The sequence below is a fragment of the Rhinoraja longicauda genome, chromosome 2, assembly GCF_053455715.1.
Source record: "Rhinoraja longicauda isolate Sanriku21f chromosome 2, sRhiLon1.1, whole genome shotgun sequence".
NCBI classification, from domain to species: domain Eukaryota; kingdom Metazoa; phylum Chordata; class Chondrichthyes; order Rajiformes; family Arhynchobatidae; genus Rhinoraja; species Rhinoraja longicauda.
Window position 1 is genome coordinate 22823770 of NC_135954.1, and position 18237 is coordinate 22842006.

The following is an 18237-nucleotide window of genomic DNA, read 5'->3' on the forward strand; positions in this document are numbered from 1 at the left end:
AGTCGAGAGTGGAGTTAAAGGGACAGGTGTTGCATCTCCTGCGGTTGCAGGGGAAAGTACCTGGGGAGGGACGAGTGGACCAGGGAGTTTCGGAGTGAACGGTCTCTGTGGAAAGCAGATGAGAAGATGTGGCCAGTAGTGGGATCCCGTTGGAGGTGGCGGAAATGTTGGAGGATAATATGTTGTATGCGATGACTGATGGGGTGGAAGGTGAAGAGAAGGGTGACTCTGTCCTTGTTACGAATAGGGTGAGGGGGAGCAAGAGCGGAGCGGTGGGATATTGAGCAGACCCTAGTGAGAGCCTCATCTATAATGGAAGAGGGGAACCCCCGTTTCGTAAAGAATGAGGACATTTCCGATGCCCTTGTGTGGAACACCTCATCCTGGGCGTAGATGCGGCGTAGACAGAGGAATTGGGAGCAGGGGCTAGAGTTTTTACAGGAAACAGGGTGGGAAGAAGCGTAGTCAAGATAGCTATGGGAGTCAGTAGGTTTATAGTCGATGTCGGTCATAAGTTTGTCTCCTGTGATGTAGATGGTGAGATCCAGAAACGGTAGGGAGATGTCAGAGATGGTCCAAGTATATTTAAGAGTAGGATGGAAATTAGCGGTGAAATTGATGACGTCAGTGAGTTCTGCATGAGTACAGGAGGTAGCACCAATGCAGTCGTCAATGTAGTAGAGGTAGAGTTTGGGGATTGGGCCAGTGTACGCCTGGAACAGGGATTGTTCAACGTACCCTACAGAGGTAGGCATAGCTAGGGCCCATGCGAGTGCCCAAAGCTACACGTTGGATTTTGAGGAAGTGGGAGGAGCCGAAGGAGGCTTTTGAGGGTAAGGACCAGCTATGCTAGGCGGAGGAGAGTATTGGTAGATGGAAATTGGCTGGTTCTGCGGTCGAGGAAGACGCTAGCCTACGTGAGAGGCTTCCACACAATATAAGCTCCTGTGCTAATGGAGGGAATGAATGTTTAAGGTAATGGATGGGATGTCACTTAAGTGACTAGCTCAGTCCTGGGTGGGTGTCCATTATTGAGATTGTACCCATCTAGATAGGCCAATAGAAATCTATCCTCCTCCTGAATGGCGGGACTGTCGTATGTTGAAAGGCTGGAGCGATTGGGCTTGTATACACTGGAATTTAGAAGGATGAGGGGGGATCTTATTGAAACATATAAGATAATTAGGGGACTGGACACATTAGAGGCAGGAAACATGTTCCCAATGTTGGGGGAGTCCAGAACAAGGGGCCACAGTTTAAGAATAAGGGGTAGGCCATTTAGAACGGAGATGAGGAAGAACTTTTTCAGTCAGAGAGTGGTGAAGGTGTGGAATTCTCTGCCTCAGAAGGCAGTGGAGGCCAGTTCATAGAAACATAGATAGAAACATAGAAAATAGGTGCAGGAGTAGGCCATTCGGCCCTTCGAGCCTGCACCGCCATTCAATATGATCATGGCTGATCATTCAGCTCAGTAACCTGTACCTGCCTTCTCTCCATACCCCCTGATCCCTTCAGCAAAAAGGGCCACATCTAACTCCCTCTTAAATATAGCCAATGAACTGGCCTCAACTACCTTCTGTGGCAGAGAATTCCACAGACTCACCACTCTCTGTGTGAAGAAATGTTTTCTCATCTCGGTCCTAAAAGACTTCCCCCTTATCCTTAAGCTGTGACCCCTGGTTCTGGACTCCCCCAACATCGGGAACAATTTTCCCGCATCTAGCCTCTCCAACCACTTAAGAATTTTATATGTTTCTATAAGATCCCCCCTCAGTCTTCTAAATTCCAGCGAGTACAAGCCCAGTCTATCTAGTCTTTCCTCATATGTAAGTCCCGCCATCCCAGGGATCAATCTGGTGAACCTTCTCTGTACTCCCTCTAAGGCAAGAACGTCTTTCCTCAGGTTAGGAGACCAAAACTGCACACAATACTCCAGGTGCGGTCTCACCAAGGCCCTGTACAACTGCAGCAGAACCTCCCTGCTCCTAAACTCAAATCCTCTTGCTATGAATGCCAACATACCATTCGCTTTCTTCACTGACTGCTGCACCTGCATGCTTGCTTTCAATGACTGGTGCACCATGACACCCAGGTCACGTTGCATCTCCCCTTCTCCCAATCGGTCACCATTCAGGTAATACTCTGCTTTCCTGTTCTTGCCGCCAAAGTGGATAACCTCACATTTATCCACATTATATTGCATCTGCCATGCATTTGCCCACTCGCCTAATCTATCCAAGTCACTCTGCAGCCTCCTAGCATCCTCCTCACAGCTAACACTGCCACCCAGCTTCGTGTCATCCGCAAGCTTTCATGCTTGGATGCTTTCAAGAGAGAGCTGGATAGAGCTCTTAAGGATAGCAGAGTGAGGGGGTATGGGGAGAAGGCAGGAACGGGGTACTGATTGAGAGTGATCAGCCATGATCGCATTGAATGGCGGTGCTGGCTCGAAGGGCTGAATGGCCTACTCCTGCACCTATTGTCTATTGTCTATTGAGTTGTACTTTGTAGATGGTGAAAAAGCATGAGATATCAGGAGGTGAGTTATTCACTGCAGTTATTAGAGAGATATAAAATTGGAGTAGTCCTTTTGGCCCTTTTGTTCTGCTCTACCATTTGATTTCATCATGAATATCACCCTAATTCAGTACCTTGGTATTGTTTTCTCACCATGTCCCTTGACCTTAAGCTTTACTACATTAGCTAAATCGTTGTTGAATAAATCTAGTTAGCCTCAGCTGTGGGAGGAAAATTTACAGATTCAATACACTGTGTTTGAAGAAATTTCAACTTATATATTAGTGCTAAATGGCCGACCCCATTTCCTAGATTGTGACTCGGTATTCTGGATCTCCCAACCATTTGTAACATCTTTCCTGCATTCAGTCCATCACCTCCCATCAAGACTTCATGCTTTAATGAAAATCTTCCCAATTTTCTAATCTTAGCAAATATAAGCCCAATTATCCCAATCGTTCTTCATATATTAGTCCAGCTATCCCTGAAATTAGTCTGCTAACTTTTGGTTGCAATCATTTTTAGTGTGGCTACTCCAGTTAATCTTTACTCAATGGTAACTCCCTGAATCGCTATGGTGTGGGACTTATCGAAGATAATACCATTGTATGTCAAGGTTAGGTGGACTCTTTTTCCTTGGAGATGGTCAATGCCTCACAATTGTGTGGAGTATTTAATACTTGCCATGTCAGGTCATGCCAAAATGTATTCTAAATCTTGCTGCATGCAAGTATGATTGCTTCTGAGGAGTTGCAAATGGAATTGAAATTGTTGAATCATCAGTTAACATTGCCACTCCTGACATTTTAGTGGAAGGAAGGTCATCACGAAACAGTTGAACATGTTTGGGCCTCAAACACTGCATTGAAATACTCAGTGATATCCTGGGATTCAGATTATTGGCCTCCAAGAACTACAACTATCTTCTCAACTGCAATACACGGACTCCTGCAGTTGGAATTGTTTCCTCTTGATGTCATTGGACATTGGTTATACCAGAACTCCTTGATTCCACTCTCAGTCAAATACCGTATTAATATTAGATGCAGTCAGTCTTATCTCATTGGATTTCAGCTCACTAGTGCACAAGGTCATAAGTTATAGGGGCAGAATTAGGCCATTCAGCCCATCGTGTCTACTCCGCCATTCCATCATGGCTGATCTATCTCTCCCTCCTAACCCAAGCTTGGACTTTATTGAAATGTGACCTAAAGCTAAGTGCACCTGCAAAAACCAAACCGAACTTTAGCAAGCAGGTTAATTTTCACACTGTTGGCTAGATGCAGTGTTGTAATTGTACTTGAACAACTTGTCTCGCTAGGCTGTGTTCCAGTTCACACTGTGTGCCGTGGGTCTGTTTCTAGCATGATACTGATCCTTCAGTATCCACCCCCGTAATTTTTAGACATCTGGCAGATTTCACCCAGGTGCAAAGAGTTACAAGGAAAGCCGTCTCTATCAATCAAGCTGCGAACAAGATAAACCGTGGGTGTGCAGAACAGATGTGCTCTATACATGTTATCAATGTGAAACCTGGATCCTGTACCATTGGTCATACAGCAGTTAGAAAGATTACACCAAAGGCATAAACCATCGTTCATGAAAACCAAGTGGTGAGGCAGAGCAACGAGGAACAAAGTGTTTCAATATGGCAACACAAAGTGAAAGACAAACAGGTGCAATCTGGACATCTCTACAGGTCAGAGAACGACCTTTAGACTTTACTCCAGATTTTAGACCTTAGAGACACAGTGCGGAAACATGTGTTTTGGCCCAACGAGTCTGCGCCGACCATCGATCCCCTTAGTCTGAAGTCTGAAGAAGGGTCTCGACCCGAAACGTCGCCCATTCCTTCTCTCCCGAGATGCTGCCTGACCTGCTGAGTTACTCCAGCATTTTGTGAATAAATACCTTCGATTTGTACCAGCATCTGCAGTTATTTTCTTATACATTATATAGCGATCCCCTTATGCTAGCACCATCCTACACACTAGGGATAATTTACAATTTTTACCATTGCCAATTAACCTACAAACCTCTATGTCTTTGGAGTGTGGGAGGAAACCAGGGGACCCAGAGACAACCCACGTGGTCATAGGGAGAATGTACAAACTCCGTACAGACAGCACCGTGGTCAGGATCGAAGCCGGGTCTCTAGTATTGTTAGGCAGTAACTCTACCGCTGTGCCACCCTGGCACATTCTTGCTGGGCCACATTCTGCAAACAGTTGATAACAGAGTCGAGTATCCGAGCTAGCCTAGGCGATGATACAAAGGATTATAATTAACTTTGTGGAAGTTTATGGATGAAAGATCATGTGGCCTGGAAAACTATAATGAAGGGTGATACCATACACTTTAAAGCTAATCCCAAAGAACTTAACCATTGCTTGTCAGCAAAACCAATGGCTTTCAATATGTGCTGTCCCTATGTGCTCGATATTGGCAATGACTTTCAATTTTCACTGCCTCAATTCCCTGTGAAAATTACCTTTCCTTACTTTGCTCGCCAAAACCTATTATAATATTGAAGACTGGACAAAACAAACCTGTAACATTAAATTTGTTCCAGTCCCTGGTCATATTAGTTAGCGTTAAGAAGGAATGTTCTTTTAGTAAAGGCTTTTTAATCATATCACCTGTTATTGAATTTCACTGTCGTAAATTAGTCCTCAAATGATTAAGCTGCTATATGGTGTCATAAGGTCATGTGATAGGAGCAGAATTAGGCCATTCGGCCCATCAAGTCTACTCCACCATTCAATCATGGCTGATCTACCTCTCTCTCCTAACCCCATTCTCCTGCCTTCTCCCCATAACCCCTGACACCCATACTAATCAAGAAACTATCTATCTCTGCTTTAAAAATATCCATTGACATGGCCTCCACAGTCTTTTGGGACAAAGAATTCCACAGATTCACCACAATCTTACAAGAAATTCCTTCTCCCCCACCAGGAAGGTCTCGAGGCTCTCCAGCTCTTCCTTCAACAGAGATTTCCCTCTATGACCTTTGTCCAACAACCATCTGCTAAAAACCCACTTCACTTGTATCAACCTATTACCTGCCAGGCTTCTACCCCCCCTTGCAATCACTGACAAAGGGTCTTGACCCAAAACATCACCTATCCATATTGTTCAGAGGTGCTTCCTGACCCGCTGAGTTACTCCACCACTTTGTGTAGCTGCTGATTTATTTAAAGAGTTGCAACACATAAATAACAATTCATTATTTCAGATTTGGAACATGATATTTAGTACATTTCCTCAAATTTCAAGTTAGTGGCAGATACACATGCGTGAATTTTAAGTGGTTACAATTCTTACTTTTTAAATTGAACAATGTGAAGCAAATGCACAAAAACGTGCTTAGGTGCATCATTTAACAAATCCAAGCAATACATTTTACAGAAAACACAAAAAATGAGTTTAAAGTGTTTCACCCTCTTTTTAAAAGTTTTTTTCTCCATGTGAAATATAACATGCCATTTGAAATGTATCCAAAGTTGTTAGAACAGGTTCAGAGCATTAAACGTTACAAAACAAAATTACCAACATTACAATCTTCTACTTTGCAAAATGCACTTGACAAACATTAATACAGCACAGCAGGAATTGCTTCGAATCTTGCTTCACCCTTTTGAGGAAAAAAATTGATCTCTTAGCAGGAAGATATTAAAAGTGCATAGCTTATTTTGAGCAATGCTACGTAGTTAGCTGCTTTACGAATCTGCACTGTCTTCATTATGTCTTCACCAGGCTTCGTGAGGAAGGTTGAAAGCAGGTGAGCTGGAGGTGCATGCTGCTCTTGAACTTGTTCAGGAGCTCCTCCAGTAATCTAAAATGAAAAGACAATCAGTTCACATTCCACATCTGATAATGAGCCAGTATATTTTATTTTAATGAGCTCTCTAACAGGCAGACAATGATCGTTGACATTAAGAAAAGCAAATTGATGAATACATTAATTGACGGGGGAAATTGACACGTTAGTCAAAAACAAGAATGCATGGGACAAGTATAGGCAGCTGGGATCAAGTGCATCCATGGAGGAGTTTCGGGAACTAAGTAAACTAAAAAAGGAAATCAGAAGGGCAAAAAGGGGCCAGGAGACAGCTCTGGCGGGTAGCATTAATGACAATCCCAAAATATTTTATAAATACATAAGGGGGAAAAGGGCAACTAGAGAGAGAGTGGGACCTCTCAGGAATAAAAGTAGTCACCTCTGTGTGGAGTCACAGGAGATGGGTAAGGTCCTAAATGAGTATTTCTCCTCTGTATTTACCAAGGAGAAAGACAGTAGGACGGAGGAAATTGGAGCAGTCACTGGAACTGCCTTGAGAACAGTCAGGGTTACTGTGGAAGGTATTGTCGTGTTTGAAGGTAGACAAATCTCCAGGGCCTGATCAGATATATCCGAGGACTTTGTGGGAAACTAGAGAGGAAATTGCGGGAGCCCTGGTTGAAATTTACGAGTCGTCCTTAAATAAAGGAGAAATGCCGGAAGACTGGAGGGTGGCAAATGTTGTACCTCTTTTCAAGAAGGGTTGCAGGGAAAATGCTGGGAACTATAAGCCAGTGAGCTTAACATCTGTAGTTGGTAAGTTACTGGAGAGTATTCTGAGGGATAGGATATACAGGCATTTTGGACGGACAAGGGCTGATTAGGGATAGTCAGCATGGTTTTGTACATGGGAGGTCGTGTCTCACAAATCTGATTGATTTTTTTGAAGACATAACAAAAAGGTTGATGAGGGCAGAGCTGTAGATGTTGTGTACATGGACTTCAGTAAGGCGCTCAACAAGGTTCCGCATGGTAGGCTGCTCTGGAAGATTAGATCGCATGGGATCCAAGGAGAGGTAACTGAATGGATAGCAAATTGGCTCCATGGAAGGAAGCAGAGGGTGATGGTGGAAGGTTGCTTCTCAGACTGGATGTCTGTGACTAGTGGTGTGCCACAGAGTTCGGTGCTGGGCCCGTTACTGTTTGTCAACTACATCAATTATTTGGATGAGAACATACAGGGCAAGATTAGCAAGTATGCTGATGATACAAAAGTTAGTGGTTTTGCAGAAAGTGAAGATGGTTGTGAACGATTAAAGCAGGATCTGGATCGATTGCCCAGGTGGGCGGAGGAATGGTTGATGGAATTTAATACAGAGAATTGTGAGGTGTTGCATTTTGGGATGTCGAACAAGGGCAGGAACTACACAGTAAATGGTCGGCCTCTGGGGAGTGTTGTAGAGAAGAGGGATCTGGGAGAGCATCAGTCAGAGCATTGAGTATAGAAGTTGGGAGGTCATGTTGCAGTTGTATAAGACGTTGGTGAGATCGCATTTAGAACATTGTGTTCAGTTCTGGGCACCATGTTATAGGAAAGATATTGTCAAGCTTGAAAGGGTTTAGAAAAGATTTACAAGAATGTTGCCAGGACTTGAGGGTGTGTGCTTATAGGGATAGGTTGAGTAGGCTGGGTCTCTATTCCATGGAGCGCAGGAGGATGAGGGGAGTTCTTATGGAGGTATACAAAATCACGAGAGGAATAGATCGGGTAGCTGCATAGAGTCTTTTGCCCAGAGTAGGGGAATCAAGGACCAGAAGACAGATTCAAGGTGAAGGGGAAAAGATTTAATAGGAATCCGAGGGGTAACTTTTTCACACAAAGGGTGGTGGGTTTATGGAACAAGCTGCCAGAGGAGGTAATTGAGGCTGGGACTATCCAATCGTTTAAGAAACAGTTAGACAGGTACATGGATAGGACAGGTTTGGAGGGATATGGACCAAGCCCAGTCAAGTGGGACTAGTGTAGCTGGGACATTGTTGGCCGGTGTGGGTGAGTTGGGATGAAGGGTTTCCACACTGTATCACTCTATGACTCTCACTTTAATTGAGAAAGGAGCGAGAGAGAAAACGGGGAATTATTGACCAGTTAGCCTGACATCGATGGTGGGGAAGATGCTGGAGTCAATTATTAAAGAGGTAATAATGGCGCATTTGGGTAGCGGTAAAAGGATTGGTCCAAGTCAGCGTGGATTTATGAAGGGGAAATCCTGCTTGACTAATCTTCAGGAATTTTTTGAAGATGTGACAAGTAAAATGGGTGTTGGAGCCAGTGGATGTAGTGATGTAGTGTATCTAGACTTTCAGAGCCTTTGATAAGGTCCCACACGGGAGGATGGTGAGCAAAATTAGAGCACATGGTATTGGGGGTAGGGTATTGACATGGATAGAGAATTGGTTGGCAGACAGGAAGCAAAGAGTAGGAATAAACTGGTCCTTTTCAGAATGACAGGCAGTGGAGAGTGGAGTGCCGCAAGGCTCGGTGCTGGGGCCTCAACTATTTACAATATATATTAATGATTTGGATGATGGAATTAGAAGTAACACTAGCAAGTTTGCGGATGACACAAAGCTGGGTGGCAAGGTGAACTGCGAAGAGGATGTTAGGAGGTTGCAGGGTGACTTGGACAGGTTGAGTGCGTGGGCAGACACATGGCAGATGCAGTATAATGTAGATAAATGTGAGGTTATCCACTTTGGCGGCAAAAATAAGGAGGCAGATAATTATCTCAATGGTGTCACATTAGGTAAAGGGGAAGTGCTATGAGACCTTGGTGTCCTTGTACACCAATCACTGAAAGTAAGCATGCAGGTACAGGAGGCAGTGAAGAAAGCTAATGGCATGATGGCCTTCATAATGAGAGGATTTGAGTGCAGGAGCAAAGAAGTCCCTCTGCAGTTGTACAGGGAGCTGGTGAGACCACATCTGGAGTATTGTGAGCATTTTTGGACTCCTAATTTGAGGACGTCCTTGCTATTGAGGCAGTGCAGCGTAGGTTCACGAGGTTAATCTCTGGAATGGATGGACTGTCATATGAGGAAAGATTGGAAATACCAGGCTTGTATTCATTGGAGTTTAGAAGGATGAGAGGGGATCTTCTCCAGTGCATTCAACACCATCCAGCCAGGGCTTCTGGGGGGCAAGCTGGAGCGCACAGGAGTGGATCACCACCTCACATCCTGGATTCTGGACTACCTCACCAACCGACCACAGGGTGGTCTGCAGCACTGGGGTTCCGCAGGGAACAGTGCTAGCTCCATTCTTGTTCACCCTGTACACTGCGAACTTCAGGCACAGCTCCGCAGACTCCTATCTACAGAAGTTCTCTGGCGACTCTGCCATCGTCGGCCTCATCACAGGCGACGAGGACAGGGCGTACAGAGAGCTGATCAAGGAGTTTGTGGACTGCCACCAGATCAACGCGGGGAAAACCAGGGAGATGGTGGTAGATTTCCGCAGGTGCAGCCAGGTCCCCCCGACACCGGTGAACATCCAGGGAATGGACATCGAGAGGGTGGATTCTTATAAGTACCTGGGTGTCTACCTCAACAATAAACTGGACTGGACTGAAAACACCGATGCGCTATATAGAAAGGGCCAGAGCAGACTTTATCTGCTAAGGAGACTCAGGTCCTTTGGAGTGCAGGGGGCACTCCTAAGGACCTTCTACAACACGGTGGTTGCATCGGCCATTTTCTATGGAGTGGTCTGCTGGAGCAGCAGCATCTCAGCGGTAGAAGGGAAGAGACTCGACAAGCTGGTCAGGAAGGCCAGCTCTGTCCTGGGTTGCCCCCTCGACTCAGTGCAGGTGGTGGGAGAGAGGAGGATGATGGCAAAACTAACATCGCTGCTGGACAACGACTCCCACCCCATGCAGGACACTGTCACTGCACTGAGTAGCTCCTTCAGTGACAGACTCCTTCACCCCAAGTGCGTGAAGGAGAGATATAGGAGATCCTTCCTTCCCGCTGCTGTGAGACTGCACAACCAGCACTGCTCCCAGCAGACGAGTCAACAATAACAGCTAAGAACACACAGAAAAGTGATGACAATTTATGTATCTTTTATTTATAATGAATGATCTCTTGCTCTCTTGCTATCCACTTTGCTGCTGTAACACTGTGAATTTCCCCGGTGTGGGACGAATAAAGGAATATATTATTATTATTATAGAGACGTATAAAATTATAAAAGGACTAGACAAGCTAGATGCAGGAATATTCCCAATGTTGGGGGAGTCCAGAACCAGGGGACACAGTCTAAGAATAAAGGGGAGGCTATTTAAAACGGAGGTGAGAAGAAACCTTGTCAACCAGAGAGTTGTGATTCTCTGCCACAGAAGCCAGTGGAGGCCAATTCACTGGATGATTTTAAGAGAGAGTTACATCGAGCTCTAGGGGCTGGTGGAGTCAAGGGATATGGGGAGAAGGCAGGCACAGGTTACTGATTGTAGATGATCAGCCATGATCACAATGAATGGCGGTGCTGGCTCGAAGGGCCTAATGGCCTCCCCCAGTACCTATTTTCTATGTTTCTATCTGTACGGAGTTTGTACGTTCTCCACGTGACCCTGTGGGTTTTCCTCAGGTGCTCTGGTTTCCTCCTACACTCCAAAGACGTACAGGTTAATTGGCTTTGGTAAAAATTGTAAATTGTCCCGAGTGTGGAGGAGGGAGCTAGTGTATGGGGATCGCTAGTCGACGTGAACTCGGTGGTCCGAAAGGCCTGTTTCTATGCTGTATCTTTAAAATATATATTTTAAGAACTAACCATAATAGTGCAAAACCAAAGTCCGTTGAAGGCAGTCCATTGTAGATCGTAATAGTTAAAATTAGTGTTGTGTAGTGTCTGAGAGCCGAATGGTGGGTAGGCCACATGCAACCACTATCAGTAAACGGTTATCCATTAACATCATAATTATCCATTAAGAAAAAATTCTTCCTACATTCCCATCTGTTGGAATATTCATTTGCTTGACCGTGGTAGGAAAGTGGTACAATTAATTTTAAACCAAGAATATATGGAATGGGTAATGGTACATGACTCCCACTGTTCAGCAACAATCAATTGGTATCCATTTGAAAAACTCTTAAGTTCTTCAATGATAGTAATCATAGAATTTTTTCAAAGCTTACTTTTTATGTGCTCCATTGGGAAGCTGAGGCAGTGTTTCAAGAGCTTGTTTGAAGCTAGAACTAGGAAAACAAAGACATAAAGTTGGATTTCCAAAGAACTGTCAAATATTAAATTGAATTGTTCAAAAAATCGTTCTGTTAAGTATATCAGTATCTACATGACATCAGGCAGCATACAAAATAAAACATTAATTTGTTGATGTATTCAATGTACTTTCATATCAGTCTTCCTTACTGAATATCAACCATAACATAATGAGTTAAGTAGATCTCATATTTGAGGACGGCATGGCGGTGCATTGGTAGAGTTACAGCGCCACCGTGCCGCCCTCAAATACGCTGCCTTACAGCGCTTGCAGCGCCAGAGACTCGGCATCGATCCCGACTACGGGGGCTGTCTGTACGGAGTTTGTACGTTCTCCCCCTGACCGCGTGGGTTTTCTCCGAGATTTTCGGTTTCCTCCCACACTCCAAAGATGTACAGGTATGTGATTAATTGGCTTGGCGTATGTGTAAATTGTCCCTAGTGTGCGTAGGATAGTGTTAATGTGTGGGGATAGCTGGTCGGCGCGGACTCGCTGGGCCTGTTTCCGTGCTGTATCTCCAAACTAAATTTGTAAAAGCAGTTATGCTTGCTAAGAATTTACTATATTTTACACAACATGGGCTATGCTACATATGGCCAGATATATTATTTAAATGCACCAGCTCCCGCTTAACAACTGATGCTTTAGGTTGCCGTGAACAAAACCCTTAAGCAGCCCATTAATACAATGCCTGCATCGTTCTCATCACATTGCTACAGAAGGCAACATCAGAAGTATTTTCTTTACTTGTTCCAGTATTTGGCCGATGTAAACTTTGTTGGAATGTGCCACTACTTTCTCAATTTAAAATGTTTTTATAATTAATTGAACTATTTTTTCCCAAAAAATCTCTGCTGAAAGTCAAGTAATAGTACACATTGAAGTACACACAGAAAAATAGTACACATTGAAGTTCCTTCTTACATGCTGTCAGGAGTCAGGAATGAGGCAACAGCATCTCTGAGAGCACATATTTCCAGCTTGGCCTAAACAAAGAAAAAACATCTTACAATTGTGATCAAAGTGCCTTAAGAACATACGAAACAGAAGCACATGTAGACAAATTTCTCATTCAGTCAGCTCCACCATTTAATAAGATCACAATTATTCTGTGAATGCACGAAGCTTATCTGCTTTGAACCCCTCATGTACAAAAGTCCATCAATCTTGACGGATGTAATAGCAGAGCATGCGCCACCCTTTTCAGCAAGAGAATTGCAAAGGTTTAAACCCTTTTGGCTAAAACAAATCTCTTCCCTGTGCTCATAGCTTGCCCCTAGTTTGAGGCTGTTCATTTACAGTAAACAACTTCGCAGCATCTATCCTTAGAATCTTGTTCATCTCAATGAGAACGCCTCTCATTCTTTTTTTTGCTTTTTTTCCCCCAATAATGAATATATGCTGTTCTGACTCTAACACCTGTAAATGCTTTCATGAGGGAAGCAATCTGAGAAAGACTTCCTTACTTTTGCATTCCAACTCTCTTGCAAGATTGAAAACACTAGGCTTGTATTCACTGGAGTTTAGAAGGATGAGAGGGGATCTTGTAGAAACATATAAAATTATAAAAGGACTGGACAAGCTAGATGCAGGAAAAATGTTCCCAATGTTGGGGGAGTCCAGAACCAGGGGACACAGTCTTAGAATAAAGGGGAGGCCATTTAAAACTGAGGTGAGAAGGAACTTTTTCACCCAGAGAGTTGTGAATTTGTGGAATTCTCTGCCACAGAGGGCAGAGGAAGCAAAATCACTGGATGGATTTAAGAGAGTTAGATAGAGTTCTAGGGGCTAGTGGAATCAAGGGATATGGGGAGAAGGCAGGCACGGGTTATTGAATGCGGACGATCAGCCACGATCACAATGAATGGCGGTGCTGGCTCGAAGGGCTGAATGGCCTCCTCCTGCACCTATTTTCTACGTTTCTCTGTAAAGGGCAACATTACCTAAGGAAAAGTCACTGTTTTAAAAGGAATATATATATTTTAAGATAAAAGGAAGTTTAACAGTTGGAATTTTCTGCATTTTTGGGTATTATCCAATGATGCACCAGCCATTACAAAACATCTTGGTTTGCATATCGCTCAATGCTTAATATGCACTTTAAAGTTTTCAACTTCATCCTAACATTACCCAGCTTGAAAATAAACTATTAAACCCCATCTTTCAGTGTAATTTATTTAAAATATATGGATTTATTCATGGCCCTGTGGAATAAATGGCTAGTATAAAGTTGCATCAAGGATCACAAAGTCTACAGGGACTTTTTAGCAAGGTGCATATCTTCCATTGAGAAGAATTAACATGTCATGAGAGGAATAACTATTGACATTTATCGACGGAGAGCAGATTTGAGCTAAATTCTCCCACAAGATCTTGATTTTAACCACAAAATGAAAGGCAACATAAAAGGAAGATAGATACTTTTGACTGGAAGGAACAATGTACAGAAAGAAAGGAAAGCAGGGGAAATTAGCTAGAGCTGGTTGTGCACACTTCTAATGGTCAATTCCACATGTCTAACTAACAATGCAAGAGGAATACCAGCAGTACCAGCAATTTTAGCATAAGCAAGTTGAATCGTATGGAGAGCTTTCCAGCTAATTGAAGTTCAAGCAATCTATATATTGGGGATTAATGGTGCAAAGCTACACTTGTGAATATTCAGTTTACATTTCATCTATTGTGAAAGCCCTAAGGATATCAGCAACACTGCACCTTGAGACAAAACAGGCACAAAGTAGAATAATTAAAACATGAAAATCTCTTTAACGATGTCCCTGAATACATGCATGAAATAGTGGCCTTTAAATACTGTTGCAGCATACTGTACTTATTTAAAAATGTCAGAAACCATGCACTGTACTGTTTCCAAATTTCTGATAGGTATTTGTTAACCAAAATATAAAATCTTTATTTTTCAGTGTCTTTTGTTCATATGTCTTTTATTCATTGGCAAATTTATTCCTCAATCGAGATCAATAAAAATAAAATTCTGGACATTGCAAGATCCTGGAGTTGCAAGTTTAAAAAAAAAACTTAATAAAAGTTTTCAAGATTAGAACTTGTATCCATATTAGATCTTAGATGGTTATTCAAACTGTAATTGATAACTGCAAATATGATCAGATTATGACTCACATTCTATAATCACTAAAGGGTTACACATCAAAGGCAAAGACATCTCAATTTGTCTCATTTCACAGGTGTATTCATTTCAAAATTGTTACTGTACATGCAGCTCTGATACTCTGATACTGCTCAGTCTGCAGATCTCCAGATCATAGCTGCATCTGACTTACAAACCCAAGCTGGATGCTTTGTTATGTGGGCATCCACATAACAATTCTCCCTCTAGTGACATATATGAATAGGTGAATATTGGCTCAAATTCGCGGCACCACCAATCGGATATCCGGTATTCATTACATAATTTCATATCTATGACTGACTCTGATGGGATGCTATTACACTGTTCATGAATACACGCATAAAACATTCATCTTTAAGTGCTATTGCAGCATTCAGTACATACTTAAAGATGGGAGAAATCATAAACTATACAGTACAGTTTCCAGATTTCTGATGAGGAAAGCTTTGAGGGGGTATCTGGTATTTGGCATTCAAGGTCTGGCATGAAGATTCTGCTCCTAACTATTTTTTAAAAATCTATTTCAAACTCATTTCAAGCCTTGCAGAAACAAGCGATTTCAACTTTGCTGCTGTTTGTGGGGGATTAAGTTACTTTGCAGAGCGACTGTCACTTTCAGTTTCCCAGCCAAAACATGACCAGATGTGATCTGGTAAGTCTCATTCATAGTAATTTCTGTCATTAACTGCTTTATGTTAAAACCGCTGTCGGATTAATCGGTTGCTTTCTGCTGAATTCTACAGGGGATAAAAGTTAGATTTTATTACATTGCCTGGAAAGGTTTGAGCAAATGTTAACAAGGACACTGGTGTGACTCTAGTGCACATTCTACTAGACATTTTCATCCATTGGGTTACCAGACGGGTTTATCTTGGTTTAAGAAATCATCCAAAAGATAGCACTTCCATCAAAGCACCACTTGTTCAGAACAGTATAAAAGTGACAACAGCATTAAGCACTGAAGAATGCAACCACTAAACCAATGTTAATACCAAGAAAATGGGACCATTAGAGAGCAAAAACACGAAGTGCTGGAGTAACTCAGCGGGTCAGGCAGCATCTCTGGAGGGCATAAATAGGCAATGCTTCGGGTCAGAACGATCACGACCAGAAATGTTGTCTCTCTTGAGTCAAAAGAGGGGTTCTGACCCAAAACATTGCCTATGTATAGTCTGAAGAGGCGTCCGACCAGAAACATAAACTGTCCATGTTCTCCAGAGATGCTGCCTGACCCGCTGAGTTACTCCACATTGTTCTGTGTTTTTTGCTCTAGATACAGCATCTGCAGCTCCTTGTGGCACTTAATGTCCTGAATTGAAGCAGGACTTTCCTTAGTTATGTAGCCATTGTGGAAGGAAAGAAGACTATGTTGCCCTTTACCAACAGATCAGGGGATTTTGTCACCAGTAGCCCCTTGGGTTGGAGATACCACCATCTGAGAGAAGGGGAAGCAGGTAGTTTGTTAAATTCTGAACTGCCTATATTCATTGATATGACCGAGGAAATGGGTTGGCCATCAGAATCCAGGCTTTGTTACTGAACTCGCAGTTTTTTAAAATTCCAGGCCATAGCAAACTGCTTTAGTGATTATAAAATAATTACACTGGTCAAAGAAGTGGATTGAATACAAAAATTACATAAAGGACCGTACAAATGTATTATTCTGCTGACGTCATAAAGTTTGAGTTTATGAGCTATTTTATGAGCAAGTGCACTGAATGTTAGCTGCATCTATGCATTTGACAACATCTCATTCCGTGCATTGATGCACAGACCAAAACTCAGGTTTCATATTGGATCAACCACGCAGATGTGATGGATTGTGTGGGGATGTGTTTAACAATTGACAATTTTAAATGTTTGACTTTTGTGCACTGAAAGGGAAAGAAAACCACCCCAAGTCTTCAAAACAGCACTGTAATGTACCCATTTAAATGCAACTACTGTATCTGCTGCCACCACTACCCCTAGCAGCGTAATCCATGTCCCCACCACTTTCTGTGTAAAGAACTTGTCCCATACATCTCCATTAAACTTCCCCCTCACGTTATAGTTATGTCCTCTAATGTTGGACATTTCCACCTTGGGAAAAAGGTTCTGACTATCTATCCCATCTATGCCTCTCATTACTTTGTATACTTCTATCAAGTCTTCAACCTCCAACCACCTCTTAATGAATTATCATTTTAGAGATGTATCACATTAATTTTACTCACCTAATAAATTGACATTGTTTTAATGAAGGACTGGAGGAACAAATCACACACCAAAGCCAAAATGAAGCAGTCCCCACATTATGAAATCTTTATAGCTTAATTATTACAAATAATTAGCCATTCTGAATCAGTGATTATATTTTTCATCTCATGCACATGGCTCAAGGCAAAGTATGTTTAAATAGTCAATACCTGCAATGCTCCATTTTTACTAAAAGATGACACACACTGCATCAGTCGGCTCATTTCTTCAGCAACCGCCTCTATAATCTGTGAAAGAACTCTTGGGACAAGGTCCTTAGAAATTGTAAACACCTGTAAGTTCACAAAATAGATTGTGTTAAAAAAGATACAGTGGTATCTCATGTAGAAAAGGCCGTTTCATAACATGCAAGCAGAATTAGGACATTCGGCCCATCTCGTCTACTCTGCCATTCAATCATGGCTGATCTATCTCTGCCTCCTAACTCCATTCTCCTGCCTTCTCCCCATAACCCCTGACACCCGTACTAATCAAGAATCTATCTCTGCCTTAAAAATATTCATTGACAGCCTGCTGTGGCAAAGAATTCCACAGATTCACCACCCTCTGACTAAAGAAATTCCTTTCTCATCTCCTTCCTAAAGCAACGACCTTTAATTCTGAGGCTATGATCTCTAGTCCTCAATTCTCCCTCGAGTGGAAATATTCTCTAAACGTCCATAATATCTCAGTCTCATGTTTCAATGAGACCACCTCTCCATTTCTTTGAAGTGTGAAGTCTGAGATGATAAATCTTGGCAGCAAGGACAAGAGGCAACAATATAGGACACAAGTAGCAGGACATGTCAACACAGCAAATAGTAAAATATATCAGATTCTAAACTTCATAGAAACATAGAATACCATAAGGCACAGCAGCAGAATTAGGCCATTTGGCCCATTGAGTCTAATTCACCATTCGATTATGGCTGATCTATTTTTCCCTCAACCCTATTCACCTGTCTTCCCCTTGCAACCTTTGACACTCTTACTAATCAAGGACCTATCAATTTTCGCGTTAAAATTACCCAATGTCCTGGCATACACAGCTGTCTGTGGCAATGGATCCCACAGATTCGCCACCCTCTGGCTAAAGAATTTCCTCTTCATCTCCATTCTAAATGTACACCCTTTTATTTTGAGGCTGTGCCCTCTGGTTCCAGACTCTTACTGGAAACATCCTTTTCACGTCCACTAAATATAAAAGTGGGAAGGTTAGATTGAATTTATATGAAAGATTGGTTTTCTTACAAATGGAATGCCGTGTTATG

General features: G+C 42.6%; 1 protein-coding gene across 3 annotated transcripts in view; it reads right to left on the bottom strand.

The window, feature by feature from the left end:
- Positions 1 to 5608: 5608 nt before the first annotated feature.
- exoc2 (exocyst complex component 2) overlaps positions 5609 to 18237 on the bottom strand; it is a 224901-nt gene continuing 212272 nt past the window's right edge. Inside the window, exons 24-27 of one of the 3 annotated variants that reach the window (XM_078427408.1) lie at positions 17137 to 17259; positions 12505 to 12566; positions 11495 to 11554; positions 5609 to 6355 (exon numbers count right to left, since the gene is read on the bottom strand). In XM_078427408.1, the coding sequence (XP_078283534.1) occupies positions 6262 to 6355; positions 11495 to 11554; positions 12505 to 12566; positions 17137 to 17259 (339 nt within the window). In that variant the 3' untranslated portion in view covers positions 5609 to 6261. The remainder of the gene's footprint in view (positions 6356 to 11494; positions 11555 to 12504; positions 12567 to 17136; positions 17260 to 18237) is intronic. The other 2 variants (XM_078427419.1, XM_078427412.1) reach the window with 2 other exon arrangements.